At 39.2% G+C, this 16,439-nt stretch overlaps 3 protein-coding genes across 9 annotated transcripts in view; all 3 read right to left on the bottom strand.

The window, feature by feature from the left end:
- Nucleotides 1-4,711, bottom strand: part of rab11fip3 (RAB11 family interacting protein 3 (class II)) — a 30,845-nt gene extending 26,134 nt beyond the window's left edge. For 2 of the 4 annotated variants that reach the window (XM_061755073.1, XM_061755075.1), the window contains exon 1: nt 2,075-4,711. In XM_061755073.1, coding sequence (XP_061611057.1) covers nt 2,075-3,577 — 1,503 coding nt within the window. In that variant the 5' untranslated portion in view covers nt 3,578-4,711. The remainder of the gene's footprint in view (nt 1-2,074) is intronic. The other 2 variants (XM_061755074.1, XM_061755077.1) reach the window with 2 other exon arrangements.
- A 1,136-nt stretch (nt 4,712-5,847) lies between these two features.
- decr2 (2,4-dienoyl CoA reductase 2, peroxisomal) lies at nt 5,848-11,716 on the bottom strand. 3 transcript variants are annotated; one of them, XM_061756035.1, is made up of 10 exons: nt 11,535-11,716; nt 10,775-10,876; nt 10,574-10,642; nt 9,943-9,994; nt 9,736-9,871; nt 8,056-8,180; nt 7,649-7,742; nt 7,455-7,559; nt 7,081-7,333; nt 5,848-6,630 (listed from the first exon to the last, which is right to left on the bottom strand). In XM_061756035.1, the coding sequence occupies exons 2-9, from the start codon at nt 10,873-10,875 to the stop codon at nt 7,113-7,115; spliced, it is 903 nt and encodes a 300-aa protein (XP_061612019.1). In that variant the 5' UTR covers nt 10,876; nt 11,535-11,716; the 3' UTR covers nt 5,848-6,630; nt 7,081-7,112. The 3 variants fall into 3 exon arrangements, with proteins under 3 accessions (XP_061612019.1, XP_061612020.1, XP_061612021.1); XM_061756036.1 differs by having other exon boundaries at nt 7,145-7,333; XM_061756037.1 differs by having other exon boundaries at nt 11,551-11,716.
- Nucleotides 11,717-13,882: 2,166 nt separating this feature from the next.
- Nucleotides 13,883-16,439, bottom strand: part of LOC133469229 (retinol dehydrogenase 13-like) — a 50,363-nt gene continuing 47,806 nt past the window's right edge. For both annotated transcript variants that reach the window (XM_061756033.1, XM_061756034.1), the window contains 3 exons: nt 16,105-16,317; nt 15,252-15,353; nt 13,883-14,415 (listed from right to left, as the gene is read on the bottom strand). In XM_061756033.1, coding sequence (XP_061612017.1) covers nt 14,108-14,415; nt 15,252-15,353; nt 16,105-16,317 — 623 coding nt within the window. In that variant the 3' untranslated portion in view covers nt 13,883-14,107. The remainder of the gene's footprint in view (nt 14,416-15,251; nt 15,354-16,104; nt 16,318-16,439) is intronic.

Here is a 16,439-nt window from a genome sequence, read left to right as displayed (position 1 = left end):
ACCCTGGTCAACTTTGAAATCTCCCTAATCTGGGCTGATTAAGCAGGTTTTTCCAAGTGTTTATGTCAATATGGTATAAAGTTCAGGTATGCACATCTTGTTGGACCACTGGGTCACCCACCACTCCTTGACTGGGTCTCACCTAGTAAATGCCACAGACATATAAAAGGTTATACAGTGTTCACCTGTTTATATCGAGGTTCATCGTTCGCGACCCCGCTATATAGCAGATATTTCAGTGATGGATGGATTTTCACAGTATATAGGCAAGTCTGTATTGTATTACCATACGGTATGCTGCCATACCATTAGGGTAGAGGACTTTTGTTAGACAAAATTACATGGTTTGGTTGGAAATTTTGGTGTTTAAAAATCCAGTGTTTTAATCTCTTTTGTTTTGTGTCAGTTTGAGCAAACTTCAACTTGGAGTGACAAAGTTTGAAGCAAGAATGCTTGCTTCATCAAAGTGACAATAGGCACCAAGGAATACTTTGTGTGTTTTTTAATGTTTAAATGTGTTTCAAGCATGTGGGAGGGGAAAAGGTACATTTTACAATGGTCTCTCCATGTCACAGATTTTCACCTACTGCGAGTGGGTCTGGAATGTCTCCCCCACGATAAATCGGTGTTCACTGTATTCCTCATCCGAATTTGTCTGTTTGCTGCATGATTTAAAGCTCTTGTTCATAACAAAAAAAATTATTTAAAAAATAAAAAGCTAAATATAAGCAAGCAGGAAATGATATCAAATGAGGTTCCACTATTATACAAATGTATCCACTCGAGTTCTCACTAACTACATGACAATGGCCCGGCTTTGTGTGTCTCACACACACACACACACACACACACACACACACACACGGACAGCCTGTGGCCTGCAACCAAACCACGACGACCATCTGACTCAGGCATTTTACTCTTAATCCTTCACAATTCCCTGCATGGTGCTCCATGGATGCCTAATTACAAGTCATGATCAGGGCCAGTAGAGGCAAAATGAATACAACAGAAAGGGTTAAAAAGCATGACAATATTGTGGCGTAGCATAAAAATTAACCAGGCTATAAACCTTCAGGCTGTTATATAATGTTGAATTTAATATAGTTAATATAGGGCCCCTGCTTTTTTTATGTTATTTCTTAAGAATCATTTTCATAATGTTTTAATGTGAAGGGTGGAATGCAGTAATGGGTGAGGGTCATGCATGGAGGGAGATGTCAGGCATTTCACAGGCGCTAATCCCTTAAGCAAATAATATGCAAATGAGAAGATGAGCGTTTGTTATTTGACATATGGAGGAAATGTTTGGCCAATACAACCAATATGCTTGACGGGCGTATTTGGATGATAACTCAAATCCTCAGGCTGGAACTGCCAGCGAACGCATGAAAAACTAATCCACGCTATGGTTTCAGTCATGTGACGCTGAGCTTCTTTAGCACGGGAAACCAGGAGAGGTTGGCGGCAAATATTCGCAAGTGACACTGTGCTGTGACACTGTAGAAGCAATAAACAACTTGCTTGCTCACGCCTACTTAACAAATGGCAGGTCCACCACTCTCGCTGGGATAATGCAGACCTCTTTTTACACAATAGTTTCAGGCAGGTCTCTAATTGTTAAAGAGTAAAAAATGCTATATTGCAGTCAATTAATGTATTCTGTGGTTGGTATTTGTTGACCGACGCTATGGCAATAAATATATATATTTGGGAAATTACAGTATGGGAAACAACATTTCTAAAAAACTAAACCGCTGCTTACCCATTCGGGCAATTACCTGTTTATGGCTGTTGAAAGAATATGTAAAAAGGATTTGTAATCACTTGAAAGATGACTAATCTTCGAATAAGACCAATAGAATGTTAACGCTTAAACCACATTTACCGGTACTGACTTATTTAAACTACTTTCCAACAATTTGGATCTCATTCAACAAACCCTCACAGGCATAGAGTGACGTCCCTTTTGATGGATTTCAGTATAGTGGTTTAGTTTTGAGTGAACCAATAGCCAACATGAATTATAACTGGAAATGCAAGTGTTAGAAGGTAGTTTATGAAAACATCTTACCTGATCAGCCCCATAGGCAGCAGCAAACTCCATAAACTCCTCAATGCGAACAAAGCCATCTCCGTCCTGGTCTAAAGCATCAAATACAGTTTTCAGAGGGGAGGCATCTTCCTCTCTTGTATTCAGAGCTGAAACCATTGGCAGTGAATCATCTCCCACCATCTTAGAGTGGGAAACAGTTTCCACACTTTGCTCACTCGTCCATTTAGTCTCCTCAGTACAACTGCTCAACTCCAGAACATTAAAATCCTGGTGATGGTTAACAGACGGCGACTGCCCCTCTTCCCTCTGTTCTGTCATCGCATCAGAAGCAGTTCCATCATGCACTCCCTCCTGTACCTTCCAGTTCCATGTTTCCTCACAGCGGACCCCATCAGTGGCCGAGCACAAATCCAAAACCATCGACGCGCTGGCTTGATGCTCGGCCACGGAGCATATTTTGCCTTCCATCAAATCCTTTGACGTACTTTCCACAGAGAAGCTCCCACAGCTGAGCTCACCATGGATGGTGGCATCATCAGCCGGAGGACCTGTCGGCGACAAAATCACAGGCGAAGAGTCACTCTCGTCTTGTAGCACTAAAGTCCTGAATACTGTAGTGGCGGCATGTTCCACGTCCGAATCCTGGGTTAGCTCTAACTGTGCACCTGTTGGATGATCGGGATGAGCGGTCAGGCCACTGTCAAGATCTGGACTCTCTAAATCCAAGAAAGCTCCTTGAGGCCACGCCAGTGGTGTGCTGCTGTGGTAAAGTGGGAGGCTGCTCTCAGGTAGCCCTAGCGGGGTCAAGCTACTGTTTACTGGCAGAGTTGTCACCTGATCTGGGAATAAACCTTTGTCTCCAGTTTCACATGACGAAGTAGCCCTGCTCTGCTCCTCCTGTGCCAGGTCTACCAGTCCTGCACTGACACCATGTGACACGCCCGACGGCTCTGAGGCGACAAAAGCCTGATCATCTGAGAGGAGATCAACGGAAATGAGTGAATCTGCTGGGTTTGATTCAGAATTCCACTTCTGTTGGGAAGACAGTATTGTAGCATGACTGTTGATTATTAGCTCACTCTGTCCATTGAGGGCATTGTTGCCCCCAAGAGAGGCCTCGTCAAATGCAAAGTTTTTCCCTACCACATCAGTGAGGTTAGGAGAAAACAGCCACGAGAGCATGAAGTCACTGGTTTCATCAGGCTCCTTGTTTCTTTCCGATTGAGGTGATGTCTCAGAAGCAGTGGAGTGACGCTCATCGAAAAACAAATCTCCGCAGGGATAATCAGAAATGTACAAAAGTTTATCCAACTCTACTGGCGCATCCTGGTAGCCTTTGTCCATTTCACTTCGTTGCGATGTCAGATTGGGGTCACCAAAATGCAAACCTGTCTGACCACTGTTGTTTTGACACAGCACACCTCCATTGTCGGAATCCAGGGTGAGAAATCCAAGAGGAAACGCTTGCTCCGACTCCCACTGCGCATGCCCCAAAGGGCTCGACACCACCGTGGGTTCCATTTATTTTGGCTCCTGGTGCCTTATCTCGAAACCGAACTTAAATGCCATACTTTCAATGAAGTTGCATGAATACAACTTAACGATGATGCGTCATTCTTGCGTGTGGAAAAGTTGAGGGTGACGGAAAGTTTTACACATTTGTCGAGTATAGTTTTTTTAACTTGACAGGTCGGCAACCACATCTAACAAACGTCTTTGATGATGTCAAACTCATTTTTACCGGAGCCATATTTAATTCTTCAAATCTTTAATCCGGTTTGACTCACTTGGTGCCTATCGGGTATGGCAGGTCCACTCATGGATTTTCCCAAAGCTCGCCGTCTCAGCCCAAACATCGTCAAACCTTTAAGTCGGGAAATGGAACCAAAACGACGTGAATAACACCTCGGCACCGAACCCGCAAAAACAAAAATGCGAACTGCATCTCGAATTAAATGGAGTTCTTACAAATGCTTTGTCAACATTAGCTTAGCCGGTTAAAAATCATCGTATACCTTCGCGAGCTAATTAGCAAAAAGCGATGACAGTGTGGGGGCGGAACGAAACGATATTAAGACAGACACGTGTGGTCACATAGGCGTTTTTCTACCATTGTTACCGGATTGTCAAGCGTTTATCCTGAAAGGTATTGGAGGGGGGAAAAATAACATTAACTCCTCCTTTCCAGCATCCCAGCGCTTCTTTGTCATTGGCTAGCTGTCGAGCTAGCCAAAATTAGCCTATTAGCTCGCTACCAGGCCAAATGGTCCCTCATCCAAGTCCTTAGAGACATATTTTTAAAAAACTCGGCGTTAATGTCAGCCGATTCGCGGATGTCGTCGTAGGTGATATGTACGTTTGGAGCTTTGTTTGTTTTGGTTTTTTTGTTTTTTTGCGACGGAAATCCACCTGTGTCCAAGACTCAATAAGGCCAACCGAGAGCCTTGACGAATCGGCTCATCCCCCCCCCCCCAAAAAAAAAAAAAAAAAATCCTTCCGCACAAAATGTCTCCTTGCTCCTTTGAATCCAAAAAAGGCTGGATTAAATAGCGAGAATGTGTTCCATTGTTCGGCCGCCGATGTTGTCACGTACGAGCTCTCTCTCTCGCATCAGCATCCCAGCACCTCCTCCTCCTCTTCCTCTCCTTCGTCATCCTCCTCCTCCTCCTCCTGTATCCGCAGACGCACGCTGACGTATCACGCAAGCGTACAAAACACTCCGCAATGTCACTATTTATTTTTCATTTTTAAAAAATATGATCGGTATCCCCAAACAATTTACGTATACGACGGTTTACATTACAATCCATATAGTTACACGTTCAATTTGCACTCATCGTTAAAATATAATATATATATATACGACAGCAGAATGTGACGATAGGATTAGTACATTTTCATTCATTCACTATCTTAATGTCTTTAATTTATTTAAATGTACAATTGAACTATTGTACATTTATGTACATTGTGCACACATATTATACACAATTGTTTCATACACTGTACTTATTGGGTGTATTATAATTCATCATTATAAATCACTGTCAGGAATGTTGTCACTTTGCATAATTGTACAAACATTACTGTAGCATAATTTGTATTACTTACCAGTTACCACATACCAACCTGCAACGTCTTAATCATTCCATTTATCTAAATTCAGAGGATATTTAAAAAAAAAAGTCTACACACCCCTGTTCAAATGCCAGGTTTTAGTGATATAAAAATATCAAGGTAAATAATTTCAAAACCTTATCCGCTATTAATGTGACCTGCAACCTGTACAACTCAATTGAAAAAGATATTTTAGAGGGGAAGTAAAAATAAACAACTGATAGTTGCACAACTGTGCACACCCGCTTATAAATGGGGTTGTGGCTGTGTTCAGAATGAACTAATCACATTCAAACTCACGTTAAATGGGAGTCAGCAATCACCTCCCATAATTTAAAGTGCCTCTAATTAACCCCAAATAAAGTTCAGACCGTTCCAATAGGCTTTTAATGACATTTTTTTAGTCACGTGTTGACACAAGCCTTGATCCACAGAGATGTTCCTCCGCCCGACCAAACACACTTCCGAATCCATCAATTCATAGGACACAAAATTCTTAGTCTACTTCATCAAATTTCTGCAATATATGCAAATACAGTGCATACGCTGATGCGGATGGTGCATCATTTTTGAAAATGTAGTTATAGCGCCCTCACATGGCGTATACCGGTACTAATTCTACAACGTGATGGGAGAGCCACACTGCATTTCACACATTTTAGTCTTCTAAATGCAGTGTTTCCCAACCTTTATTGAACCAAGGCACATATACATTAGAAAAATCTCACAGCATACCATCAAGCAATATTATATTCAACAGTTATGCTTGTCACAATACATCACTGACATAGATAGATGAACAAAGATACATTATTTGTAGTAAATACATCATTTTCAGACCAGTTAAGGAAGGGACATGGGATAATTTCCAGTGGCACACCTGATGAGCTCTCACACACTTATGAGCTGTGGCACTGAGAATCACTGCATTTAAGGACTCAGACCGTTTGGCTCATTAAGGACAATTCTGAAAATGACTAAAAAAAAAAATACACCATTAAATATAACGATGAAAGTTTTATTAACGGGCTGAACATCACAAAATGTAATGTGATCAACACAACTGTACATGAAATGCATAACGATACAACAGGGATTTTAAACTACACGGTGTCCCTAAAGTCTGGACAAAAGTAATTAAGGAGAAATTGTGGAGTTGTTGCATCAAGTTCCTATGACTTTTGCAAAGTGCATCAACCTTTGCAACACAAATGTTGGCCATCATATGTACGATGTTATTTGTTAATATTCTAGTTGAATAAAATGTTTACATTTTCATTTCTTGTAAATACTCTTATGTATTTTTCCCCCTGTTGTATAACTTAGTTACAATATATCAGTCCCCAGTTGTGTAGCCTGAAGCAAATACTGTGCGTGTCGCCGCAGTGTTACAGAGCTGCAGATATGTTACTGTTTTGCTCTTTTTTATTTGTCTCTCTTTTCAGATGACCAATAACCTGAAAGAAAGAAGAAAATAAATATTATTTGCTGTGTGATACTCAGGCAAATGGAAACAAACGTATATCAGTGATTCCCAACCACTATACTGCGGCACGTTCGTGTGCCCTGAGAGATCATCAGGTATGCTGCGGGAAAGTATGCAATTTTCAATTAATTGGTCCCAAAAATATTTATTTACAACAACATTTGTTCATCTACCCATGCCAATAACATATATTGACAGGCAGAACAATTCAATGTTTTTCCACTAGAGGACAAATTGTACAATTACCTGTGTATCCATCATTTTTTAAGCTCTGTGAGCTGTTTCTAATGTCAAATATGTGTCTTGGCTCAATAAAGGCTGGGAAACACTGAGGTATACGGCGGTCAAAATGGAAAGCATTTAAAGAAAATATGCAATTCCGTTTTTTACACATCAAAACGCTACACCTCCTCCTACACACCTGGGTCAGGAGGAGGACAGCAGAGCCCCTGTTCAGAGTTTAGCGGATTTAGAGGAGGCTATACCCATCAGCTTGGAGATATCATTAGCTGAGGTCAGCCACGACCCGCCGTCCGCCACCAAGATGGCTCCGGTCACGTAGGACGAGGCCCGGCTGGCTAAGAAAAGTGTGCAGTGGGCCATCTCGGTCTTGTTGCCTGATCGCTGCAAAGGAATGGACTGGAACAGACCAGCAGCCTCCCCTCGAGGGCCACCTAAGAGATGTAAACATACACACGCACAGACATTTTTGGGGGGAAAAATTGGTCAATTTAATGTTTAAATTAAGGCCACTAGGATGTTCCTTAAAATCCAGAATGATGCAAGTTTCTTTACCCAGTCTACGGAAGCCTTCTGTGCCAGAGATAGGACCTGGGGCCACAGCGTTCACTCTTACCCCACTGGGTCCCCACTCCACAGCCAGGTGCTTGGTCATGGCATCTAGGAATAGGAGAAATTGAGGAAGATGGTTTAGATTCTTCAAACTATGATTAAAAAATTGAATTAAAAAAAAAAAAAAAAAAATGTACCATTTGCAGCCTTGGCAGATCCAGCATGCACCTGGAGCGCCTGCCCCTTGTATCCAAGTGTTGCAGAGATGTTGACAATGTTGCCTCCGTGATCCTGAAAATAAAACCAATGTGACACTCAAAATAAATGTTACTACTATACTGGAGTCCAAATAAAGAGAGCCACATTTTTTTCCTCCCTCATCCAATAATTGCAGTTTGCACACTGTATAGATATCCCACTGTACACAGTAGGTATCAAACAACAGTGCACCCCCCGTTTATTGCGGGGATACGTTCCAAGCCACAACATTGTATATGCTATTTGCCCTTTGGCTTAGATGCAATCCGTTGCCTTGTACTTGCGACACATGTATTGACAAAGTTGAATCCAAATTGTCACTGCCCTCCTATGGTGACTACTGTACCTTGAACCACTTCTCATACACAACTTTGCTGGTGTTGAACGTTCCCATGGTGTCTATCTCCATAACTGTCTTGAAGGCGTTGAAGGAAAGTGCCATGGCAGGGCACAGGAAGTTTCCGGCAGCATCTGTCAAAATCAGAGAAGCGTTGGAGAGCTTGCTTACTTGAGGTCTTCAAAGCGACTCGATCTTGTGCTGTAGACTAGAGGGACCTTGTCGTGGAAAGATAAAAGTTGATGATTAAGTCAAAATCTTTTCACACTTGATCTTTGTTCCAGGTCCATCAGCACACATTCAACCTTATACACTCTAATGCGGGGGTGGGCGTAGTATTGCCCAGTGGTCACATACGGCCCACTCTGTTCTTTAATATGGTCCACCGGGCATTTACATCATCACGAGTCCTGCAATATTTATTACATTAAATAATCTTTTTTTTCTGTAAAAATGGTTAATTGAAATGTAGTTATTCTTTTTTTTTTTTTGTATTTATTTGTCATTAAATAATTTGCTAATAATTAAATTTATTGGTTAGTTAATTTATTGTAAATAATAAAATAATATTAATAAAAATATTAGCACAAACAATTTTACAAAGACAAACATTTGTGTTTTGTATTGTATAATTGGCTAATTTATTGTAAATACAATAAAATATTAGCCAATTTTTTTTTACATGTATTGTTTTAGATTTTTTAGTTGTGCAAAAAGATGAGCTATGTATTTCATTTTTAATGTCTTATTAAATGCATGGTTAATTTATTATTATCATTAATTAGGTATACTAAATAATACATAATAGGACCATTATTTTTTGTTGTTCAAATAAACCATTAAACACACACTTTTTTAACCTCACCTATGAATAAAAAAAAATTGTAAAATAAACTATTTTAGCTATTCATTTAACATTATTTAAATACAATGCATTACATAATTAGTTAATTTCCAGCCATCCATTTTCTGAGCCGCTTCTCCTCACTAGGGTCGCGGGCGTGCTGGAGCCTATCCCAGCTATCATCGGGCAGGAGGCGGGGTACACCCTGAACTGGTTTTCCAGCCAATCGCAGGGCACATACAAACAAACAACCATTTGCACTCAGAGTCACACCTACGGGCAATTTAGAGTCTCCAATTAATGCATGTTTTTGAGATGTGGGAGGAAACCGGAGTGCCCGGAGAAAACCCATGCAGGCACGGGGAGAACATGCAAACTCCACACAGGCGGGGCCGGGGATTGAACCCTGGTCCGCAGAACTGTGAGGCTGACGCTCTAACCAGTCGTCCACAGTGCCGCTTAGTTAATTTCAAATAATAAAATAAAAGATGAAGTAAAAACTAAAATGTAACATTTCCTATACATTTTTTTCTTAAATGTTATTGTAAATCATACATTGAAAACAATTTCCCATACTGTATATATGTTAATTCATGTATATTATGTATATATGTTAATTAATTTATTAGAATTAAATTAATTTCAACTAATACCATTAAAAATTACAATTACTTAACTTTATTTAACCTCATCTACAAATGACCTGGCCCATTTATCCATTTTTAAAAATCAAATACGTACCACGTACGTTTGCCCACCCCTGCTATAAGATGTTTAGCCTTGTTTTTTTTTCTTAACTAAAGACGTAAAAAAACTGACTCCGCCACTGTTGTTTTTAGTCTTACTGTTAACAAGGATGTCTATCCGGCCCATTTCTTTGAGGGTCTCATCCACAGCCGCTGAAATGCTCTCAGGCTGCCTGACGTCCAAGCACAACGGGAGGCAGCGACGTCCTGAAACTGCAGACAGCTTCTTCGCCGCCTGGTGGGGACAATACATGATAATCATCCAAGGCCCACATTTTGACAAAGATAACAAAAGATAATTAAAACCTCTATGAGCTTGTCTTTGTTCCTGCTGGCGATCACTGTGTCACAGCCATGCCTGAAAGGAAAAAAATTTAAAAAATTAAAAACATGCTGGGATTATCACTTCACTTGCAATTGAGGAGTAGTAATGGTAATCAGTGTACGAGTGAGCCCTCTAAATATGACACAGTGCAGGTTTCTGCTACAACTACAACCACAATAATAATACAGGTGCACCTCAATAAATTAGAATATTGTACACAAGTTCATTCATTCATTACTGCATTTCAATTCTAAAAGTTGAATTCATACAGATTCGTTGCACACATAGGGAAATATTTTTCAGAAAGCCTATTCCGGTCTAATTTCTATATTAAAAATCATTTTAACTGTTTCTTATGTGATGTTCAAATTTCGTGAGATGGTGTATTTTGGGTTTTCGTTAGCTATAAGCTATAATCATCCAAATTATAAAAAAATAAAATCATGAAATAATTCACTCAGTAGTGATTAGTGCACCTACAGAATGTTATATGAAATAAGTGAAGTTTGCCACAATATTCTAATTTACTGACATGCACTTGTAAAGGTTAAGCATTATTATCTTGGTAAAGGAATCATTGACGTAAGATAAGTTGCTTACTATCTCCCTCACCTCATGAAGATTTCCGCAATACGTAGTCCAATTCCTGATCCACCACCTGTGATAAATGCAACCTGATCTCTGGAGATACAAAGAGTTTAAAGTCAGTAAATGTAATAATCTCCATGGCAGACGTCTATTATTTAGAAATGAAGTCATTCTAAGCCACATACAGTAAATATTTGTCCAATACAGCGCCTGTTGAATGCTTACTTGAGTAAATCTGGGCTGTAGATGTGTGTGTATGAAGTCAGGCAGTCGTCAGAAGCAATATCTTCAGGTAGCAGATCACATACTCGCTGTGGTTCTGCCATCCTAGTGAAGAAATGTGGAAAGGACTCAAATCACACAGGCCACAAATGCATGCATGCATGCATGCATATAGGCATGTATGTATGTATGCATGTATGTATGTATGTATGTACACACAATGACACTGCACTGTAGTGTCAGCATTAAGGAGCACAAAGAGGATGTTCATTAGATCGCTGTTTTCTGACTGACTGCCTGGAATCAATCTTAAATGGAACCCAAAATGTGCCTACAAACTTTTGATAGCCACTGAGTAGTACATAGAACAAACCTTATCAAAAAAAAACCTCATCTGATAAATTAATAACTCTCATCTGATACATTGTTTTTTGTATTAGTTATTATGTTTTAGAAATTGTAAATTTCAGTAAATAAATCATAATTATGACAGCACGGGCAATTGTTTTATTCCTGCAATTACTAATTCCAAAAGCATCAGAATTTTGCTAGGCAAGTTAAACTGTTGAAATTGATGCTAACTTCGTTACTTTAGGCAACTGCGTGATTCTTTTTGTTTTGATTAGACTAGATTACAGTCACGCTGAATGTTATTTTTCTACATCCAGTAAACATAAAAGAGAATTGTAGAAGCCAAACTTTGTGTTAGCATCTGGAGATTGTGTTTTGCAATGAAAGTCCATTGAACATGCAGCTAACTTACTCTGTGTTTTCGTTACCTGTCGACGAACGAAGTTGCCCGGAACGCCGAAAACAACTTTAAAAGCACCAATTTCCAAACCAAATTATGGAGCGAAGTCTCCAAGGTAGCTTTTGTATATGTCCCTTCTTTGTTAAGTTGGAAGAGTGGTTGTACCTTGAACGCAAGATTTGTGACGGCTCTTTGCGGGGCATTCTGGGAAATGAAGTTTTCCAGGGATGTTGACAATATTGTAGCTGTTTTTTGTTGTTGTTGATTGTTGATATGTTTATAAATTTGTCTTTAGTTCCATTTACCTCATTCAATAACTTTTTAGTTGTTTTGAAAAAATACATATTTTGGATTAAATAATAATAAATAATAAATAATAATAAATAATTCACATTAATTATAGAAATAAAATTAGCACAGTATTGCTCAAATACTTCACGTCAGTAAATAGAGGAGTAGATATGCAAGATGAATGCTCTGGTAACCTAAGTTATCTTTGAAGAAGATGCCCATGAAAAAAATACATTCGAACAGAATAATAGTTGCAGTTTTAGCATATCTACTGATCATTTTGGAGAACTTATTATTTATTTATTTTATTTAGTATTGTTAGTTATTTCGAATTGATAAATGAGGGATGTGCAGTGTAAATTCAGTCATGCATGCCTAGAAATTGTTTTCTAATATTGTAGAATGGGGAACTACTGCATTACGATTACGTGTTTGTTAATTTGTACATGACCACCAGGTGGCGCTACCGCTCAACATGTCGCAAAACTTATTTGCAAACGCGTTCTTCTTAGTGGCTTTCTGTTGTGAACAGGGGTTGTCAAAGCTGCATGCCATATAGCAAATAAAAAGTCTATTTGAAAAAAAAAAATCATATTTTATAGACAAAAGACATGTTATGATAGCAAATTCATTTCAGGGAAAACAAAATGTTGAAATTATATGAGAATTCATATTTTACCGAGAAAAAAAAGTTGTCATTACAAGAACAAAGACTTTTTTTGTTGAGATAAATTTGTAATATTACGAGATTAGACTCAAAGTTTAATGGGGTTAGAAAGTCATAATTTAAGAAGTGAATTTAAAAAAAATGCGTTATTATAAAATTTACATATATTAATATTGTAATATTACACCTTTTAGTCTGGAAAATGTGTTTATTCTTGAAAAAGGGGGACTGTTCTTGAAAAAAAAAGACTTTATTCTTGTAATATGCCTTATATTATATATATATATATATATATATATATATATATATATATATATATATATATATGCATGCTTGTACAGTATGTTTGTTTGATTGAAGCGCCAGTACCTAAATGTGCGCTTTTTAAAACAACATTATCATTTATTGCAAATAATGTTTGTTAATGGTTCAGAGACCCCAGTTTGAGAACCACTCCTCTCAATAAGCATAGCAAACAACATTATTGTGTACTTTTGGGCAAAGTAGTGTTCCGTCCAAAACGAGCAATCATAACACATTAAAATCTCTTGTGGAGATTTTGGATACAAAGACCCTTTCTACCCTGCGGATACTTTGCAAGCACTAGTGTAGATAATTTCATTCCACCACTTATGTTTTTCTTTTTAAGGAAACTTGCTTAAGGGAACTCTAGGAACATAAAGGCATGCGAAAAAAAAAGATATCTACAGTAATCAGCAAGGACCAAACTCTGCTGCGAATAGTGAAAAAAACAGAAATTGACACCGCCCCTCTAAATGTTTATAGCCGCTTATATTAAGTTTGAACCATAAATATACCACAAAATATGATCCCAAAACTCTATCATTTCAAACGTCTTACATTAATTACCCTTATAAATAAATAGCTTACGGATAATTTGATTGCAGCAGATTAAAAACAAGACACATGCAGCAAAGACTCTCCAGAACTTTCGCGAACAACGTGGCCTAAATTTAGCTCCTCCTGACATACAAAAATCTTAAAAGTCAAGATGTGTCATTTCAATATTGTGACACCAATTACTACTTTCCTATTATTCAAGGTTTTGGTGCCATCTTGTGGCATCTCAGGGCATAATCGAAACTACAAAAGCACTTTAGCTTAATGCTAACACATAACTGGAAACGCCACAATGAAACCAGCAACAATTGTGCAGTAGTTATAAACCTTTAAACAATTTATATTTAAACACAAACTACAGCAACACATGCAGACAGTACTCACAGGCTAATATTACTCCAGTTTAGTTGCAATGGTCTTCTTCTGTGTATCATCATCAAATGTACATTGTTTGTATTATACTGGCCCCTGGTGGCCAAGAGACACACAGCTCAAAGAGTAGCGCCATGATTTAACGCAAGAAATCATGACGCACAAACTGTTTAATTATTTACATTCATTTAATCATGTTATTACTGTATGTTTTTTAAAAGTAAAATACCGTAGTGCTATTGTTTTGCATTTCTATTCATTTCAAGGGGCAAAGCCGATTTGAGGTACGGGTGTTTTGAGTTACGAGCATGTTCGTCAAACAATTTAAACTTGTAAGTCAGGGCACCACTGGAGTCCGCTATAGCTGCCGGGCCAAAGCAGTAGAGTAGACGTGCTACAACCCCACAGCTCCAACAACTGGTCCTGGGTTCTGTCCATGTGTCTGCCGACTCTGTGCTGGCAGCTCATCCTGGCTGGACTTGCTGGGCTGTCCTTTGTCCTCCTCCAGACCCACCAGCCTGCTGCTGATCTCCCATAACCTGCGAGCTGCCTCCTCATCCATGGCCTGGGGAGCTGGCTCCTTTTCTGTCAACACGTCGTAGTAGCGTCCCGTCACCCCGTCGAGCTCCTCTGCTACTGCCAGGTAGATGCTGGGCTGGGCCCCCAGTTCTGGGTTCTTCACCAATAGGGAGAAAAAGGGACCTGGGGAGCAAACATAAGGGTGGCATAAACTTTGGAAAGCATACAAACGGTTTTATTAGGATCATGTTGATATGAAATGTAAATGTGTACGCACACGCATGAAAGAAGAGAATAAGCTGTGGTGGGCAACGTACGGCTCGGGGGCCATATGGAGCCCACGCCGCTTTTTAATATGGCCCACCGATCATTTACAATATAAAGTGTCTTGTAATAGTCGTTGCAATAATTTAGCAATTTATTCTTCCTAAAATTCATTAAATGAAAAATATTTGTAAAATAAACTATTTTACAAAGACATTTATGATTAAAGAAGTAGTATGTATCCCTAAGGTATTTACAGTGCTTCAATTTTTCCACATTTTAAGTTAGAGCCTTATTGCAAAATAGAAAACAATACTTTTTAGTGTGTCAAAGCTAATTAATTCATTTTTATGTTTTAATTAATTTGCAAAATAAAATTTAAAAAACACATTTTCCATATTGCCTGTTATGATTATGTGTAGAATTTTGAAGGGGGAAAAAAAATTAATCCATTTTGGAATAAGGTCATAACATAATTTTTAAGAGATCCACTGCAGACTGCCCTACCTGAGCTGTCCCATGAACTTAACACCCACGACCCTTGTGAGGATAAGCGGTTTGGAAAATGGATGGAAATAGCAAGTATGTACTCCCTCCCATACACAAACAAATAGTATAGTATGTAATTTGTTGTCGTTCATCTGCATTACTTTGCATATTCAAAGCCCTGGTAAGATTATTTCATGATAGCTTGATGAATAAAACCTTAAAATTAGAAAATGCTTTTCCTTTTTCAATAACGCTACTATACTCACTGAGCACAGTCGTGGAGAGTTGCGATTGGTGCAGGCCAGTGTGCCTGCCGAGCTCCGTGGAAACAACCCCGGGGTGGACAGCATTCACCGTGACTCCTGTACCTGTCACACACAACAGCAAACATTGTTGATAAAACAGGGTGGGCCAAAAGTAGCTATACACTTTGAAAGAGAAAAAAAAAACCTTCCCTCCTTCCTTTCTGATCTCTTTCCTGCCTTCCATTCCCTCAGACCTACTTTTTGGGGGGCATATTTTCCATCCTTTACTTCCTTCCTTTCTTCCCTCAGACTCACTTTTATGCAGTAATCTTTACATCCTGTATTCGCTTAAACCTACTTTTCTCCCTTTTGGATCTCATCATGCCTTCCTTCCCCTCTGACCATTTTTTCCTTGCATATTTTCCTTCCTCGCCTCCTTTCTTCCCTCCATCCTTCCCATAGACTGTATTTATTCGTGCATTCTTACGTCCTTCCTTCGCTTAAAACTGCTTTTTTGCCTTCCTTACTTACTTTCTTCCTTCCACCTCAGACCCATGTTCTTTCTTTCCTGACCCCCTTCCCTCTCAGACACACCTTTTATTGTGTATCCTTCCTTCCAACCCATACCTGCTTTCTTCTTCTTTCCCTCCTGACCCCCTTTCTTCCTCAATCCCTTTCTTTCTGCCTTCCTTCCTACAAACCCGCTTTTTATTTTTTCCTTCTTTCCTTTAATTAAAACTACTTTTTTGCTTTCCTTCCTTGGGTACCTGACCGATATTGCTTCAGAATCCACTTTCTTTGTTCTTGACAAATCATTTTCCATTATTCCCAGTATACCTACTTTTGGCCCTTCCACATATGCCAGTCGACTTGCCTTGTAAACGCTTGGCCAGCTTTCTGGTGAAGAGAACATTGGCAAGCTTGCTCTGACAGTACGCCTGCTTGGTATTAAACTTTTTCCTTTCCCAGTTCAGGTCCTCAAAGTCCATCTTTCCAACAAGGTGGGCAAGCGAGGCCAAGTTGATCACTCTGCTGGGGGCGGATTCTTTTAACCTATCCAGCAGAAGATTGGTCAATAAGAAGTGGCCTAGAGGCAAAAAGAAGGAAATATTTGTCACGTCTCGTGGAGAAATATAATAGAAAATAGAATACAGTACACCCTCACTATGTCTCAATTGGGTCGCTGCTATGTCATGTCCATCCATCTAT

This window comes from Phyllopteryx taeniolatus, chromosome 19 (assembly GCF_024500385.1).
Source record: "Phyllopteryx taeniolatus isolate TA_2022b chromosome 19, UOR_Ptae_1.2, whole genome shotgun sequence".
NCBI lineage: Eukaryota > Metazoa > Chordata > Actinopteri > Syngnathiformes > Syngnathidae > Phyllopteryx > Phyllopteryx taeniolatus.
Note: the sequence above shows the minus strand (reverse complement) of the source record. Positions and strands in the feature narration are given on the sequence as shown.

Excerpts from the sequence above, each read along its gene's own strand:
- decr2 (XM_061756035.1), bottom strand. The coding sequence starts at position 10,875 with ATGGCAGAACCACAGCGAGTATGTGATCTGCTACCTGAAGATATTGCT. Across the intron at positions 9,995-10,573 it reads ATTGCGGAAATCTTCATGAG|GCATGGCTGTGACACAGTGA; the intron begins GTGAGGGAGATA and ends TTTTCCTTTCAG. Across the intron at positions 9,872-9,942 it reads ACAAAGACAAGCTCATAGAG|GCGGCGAAGAAGCTGTCTGC; the intron begins GTTTTAATTATC and ends TGTCCCCACCAG.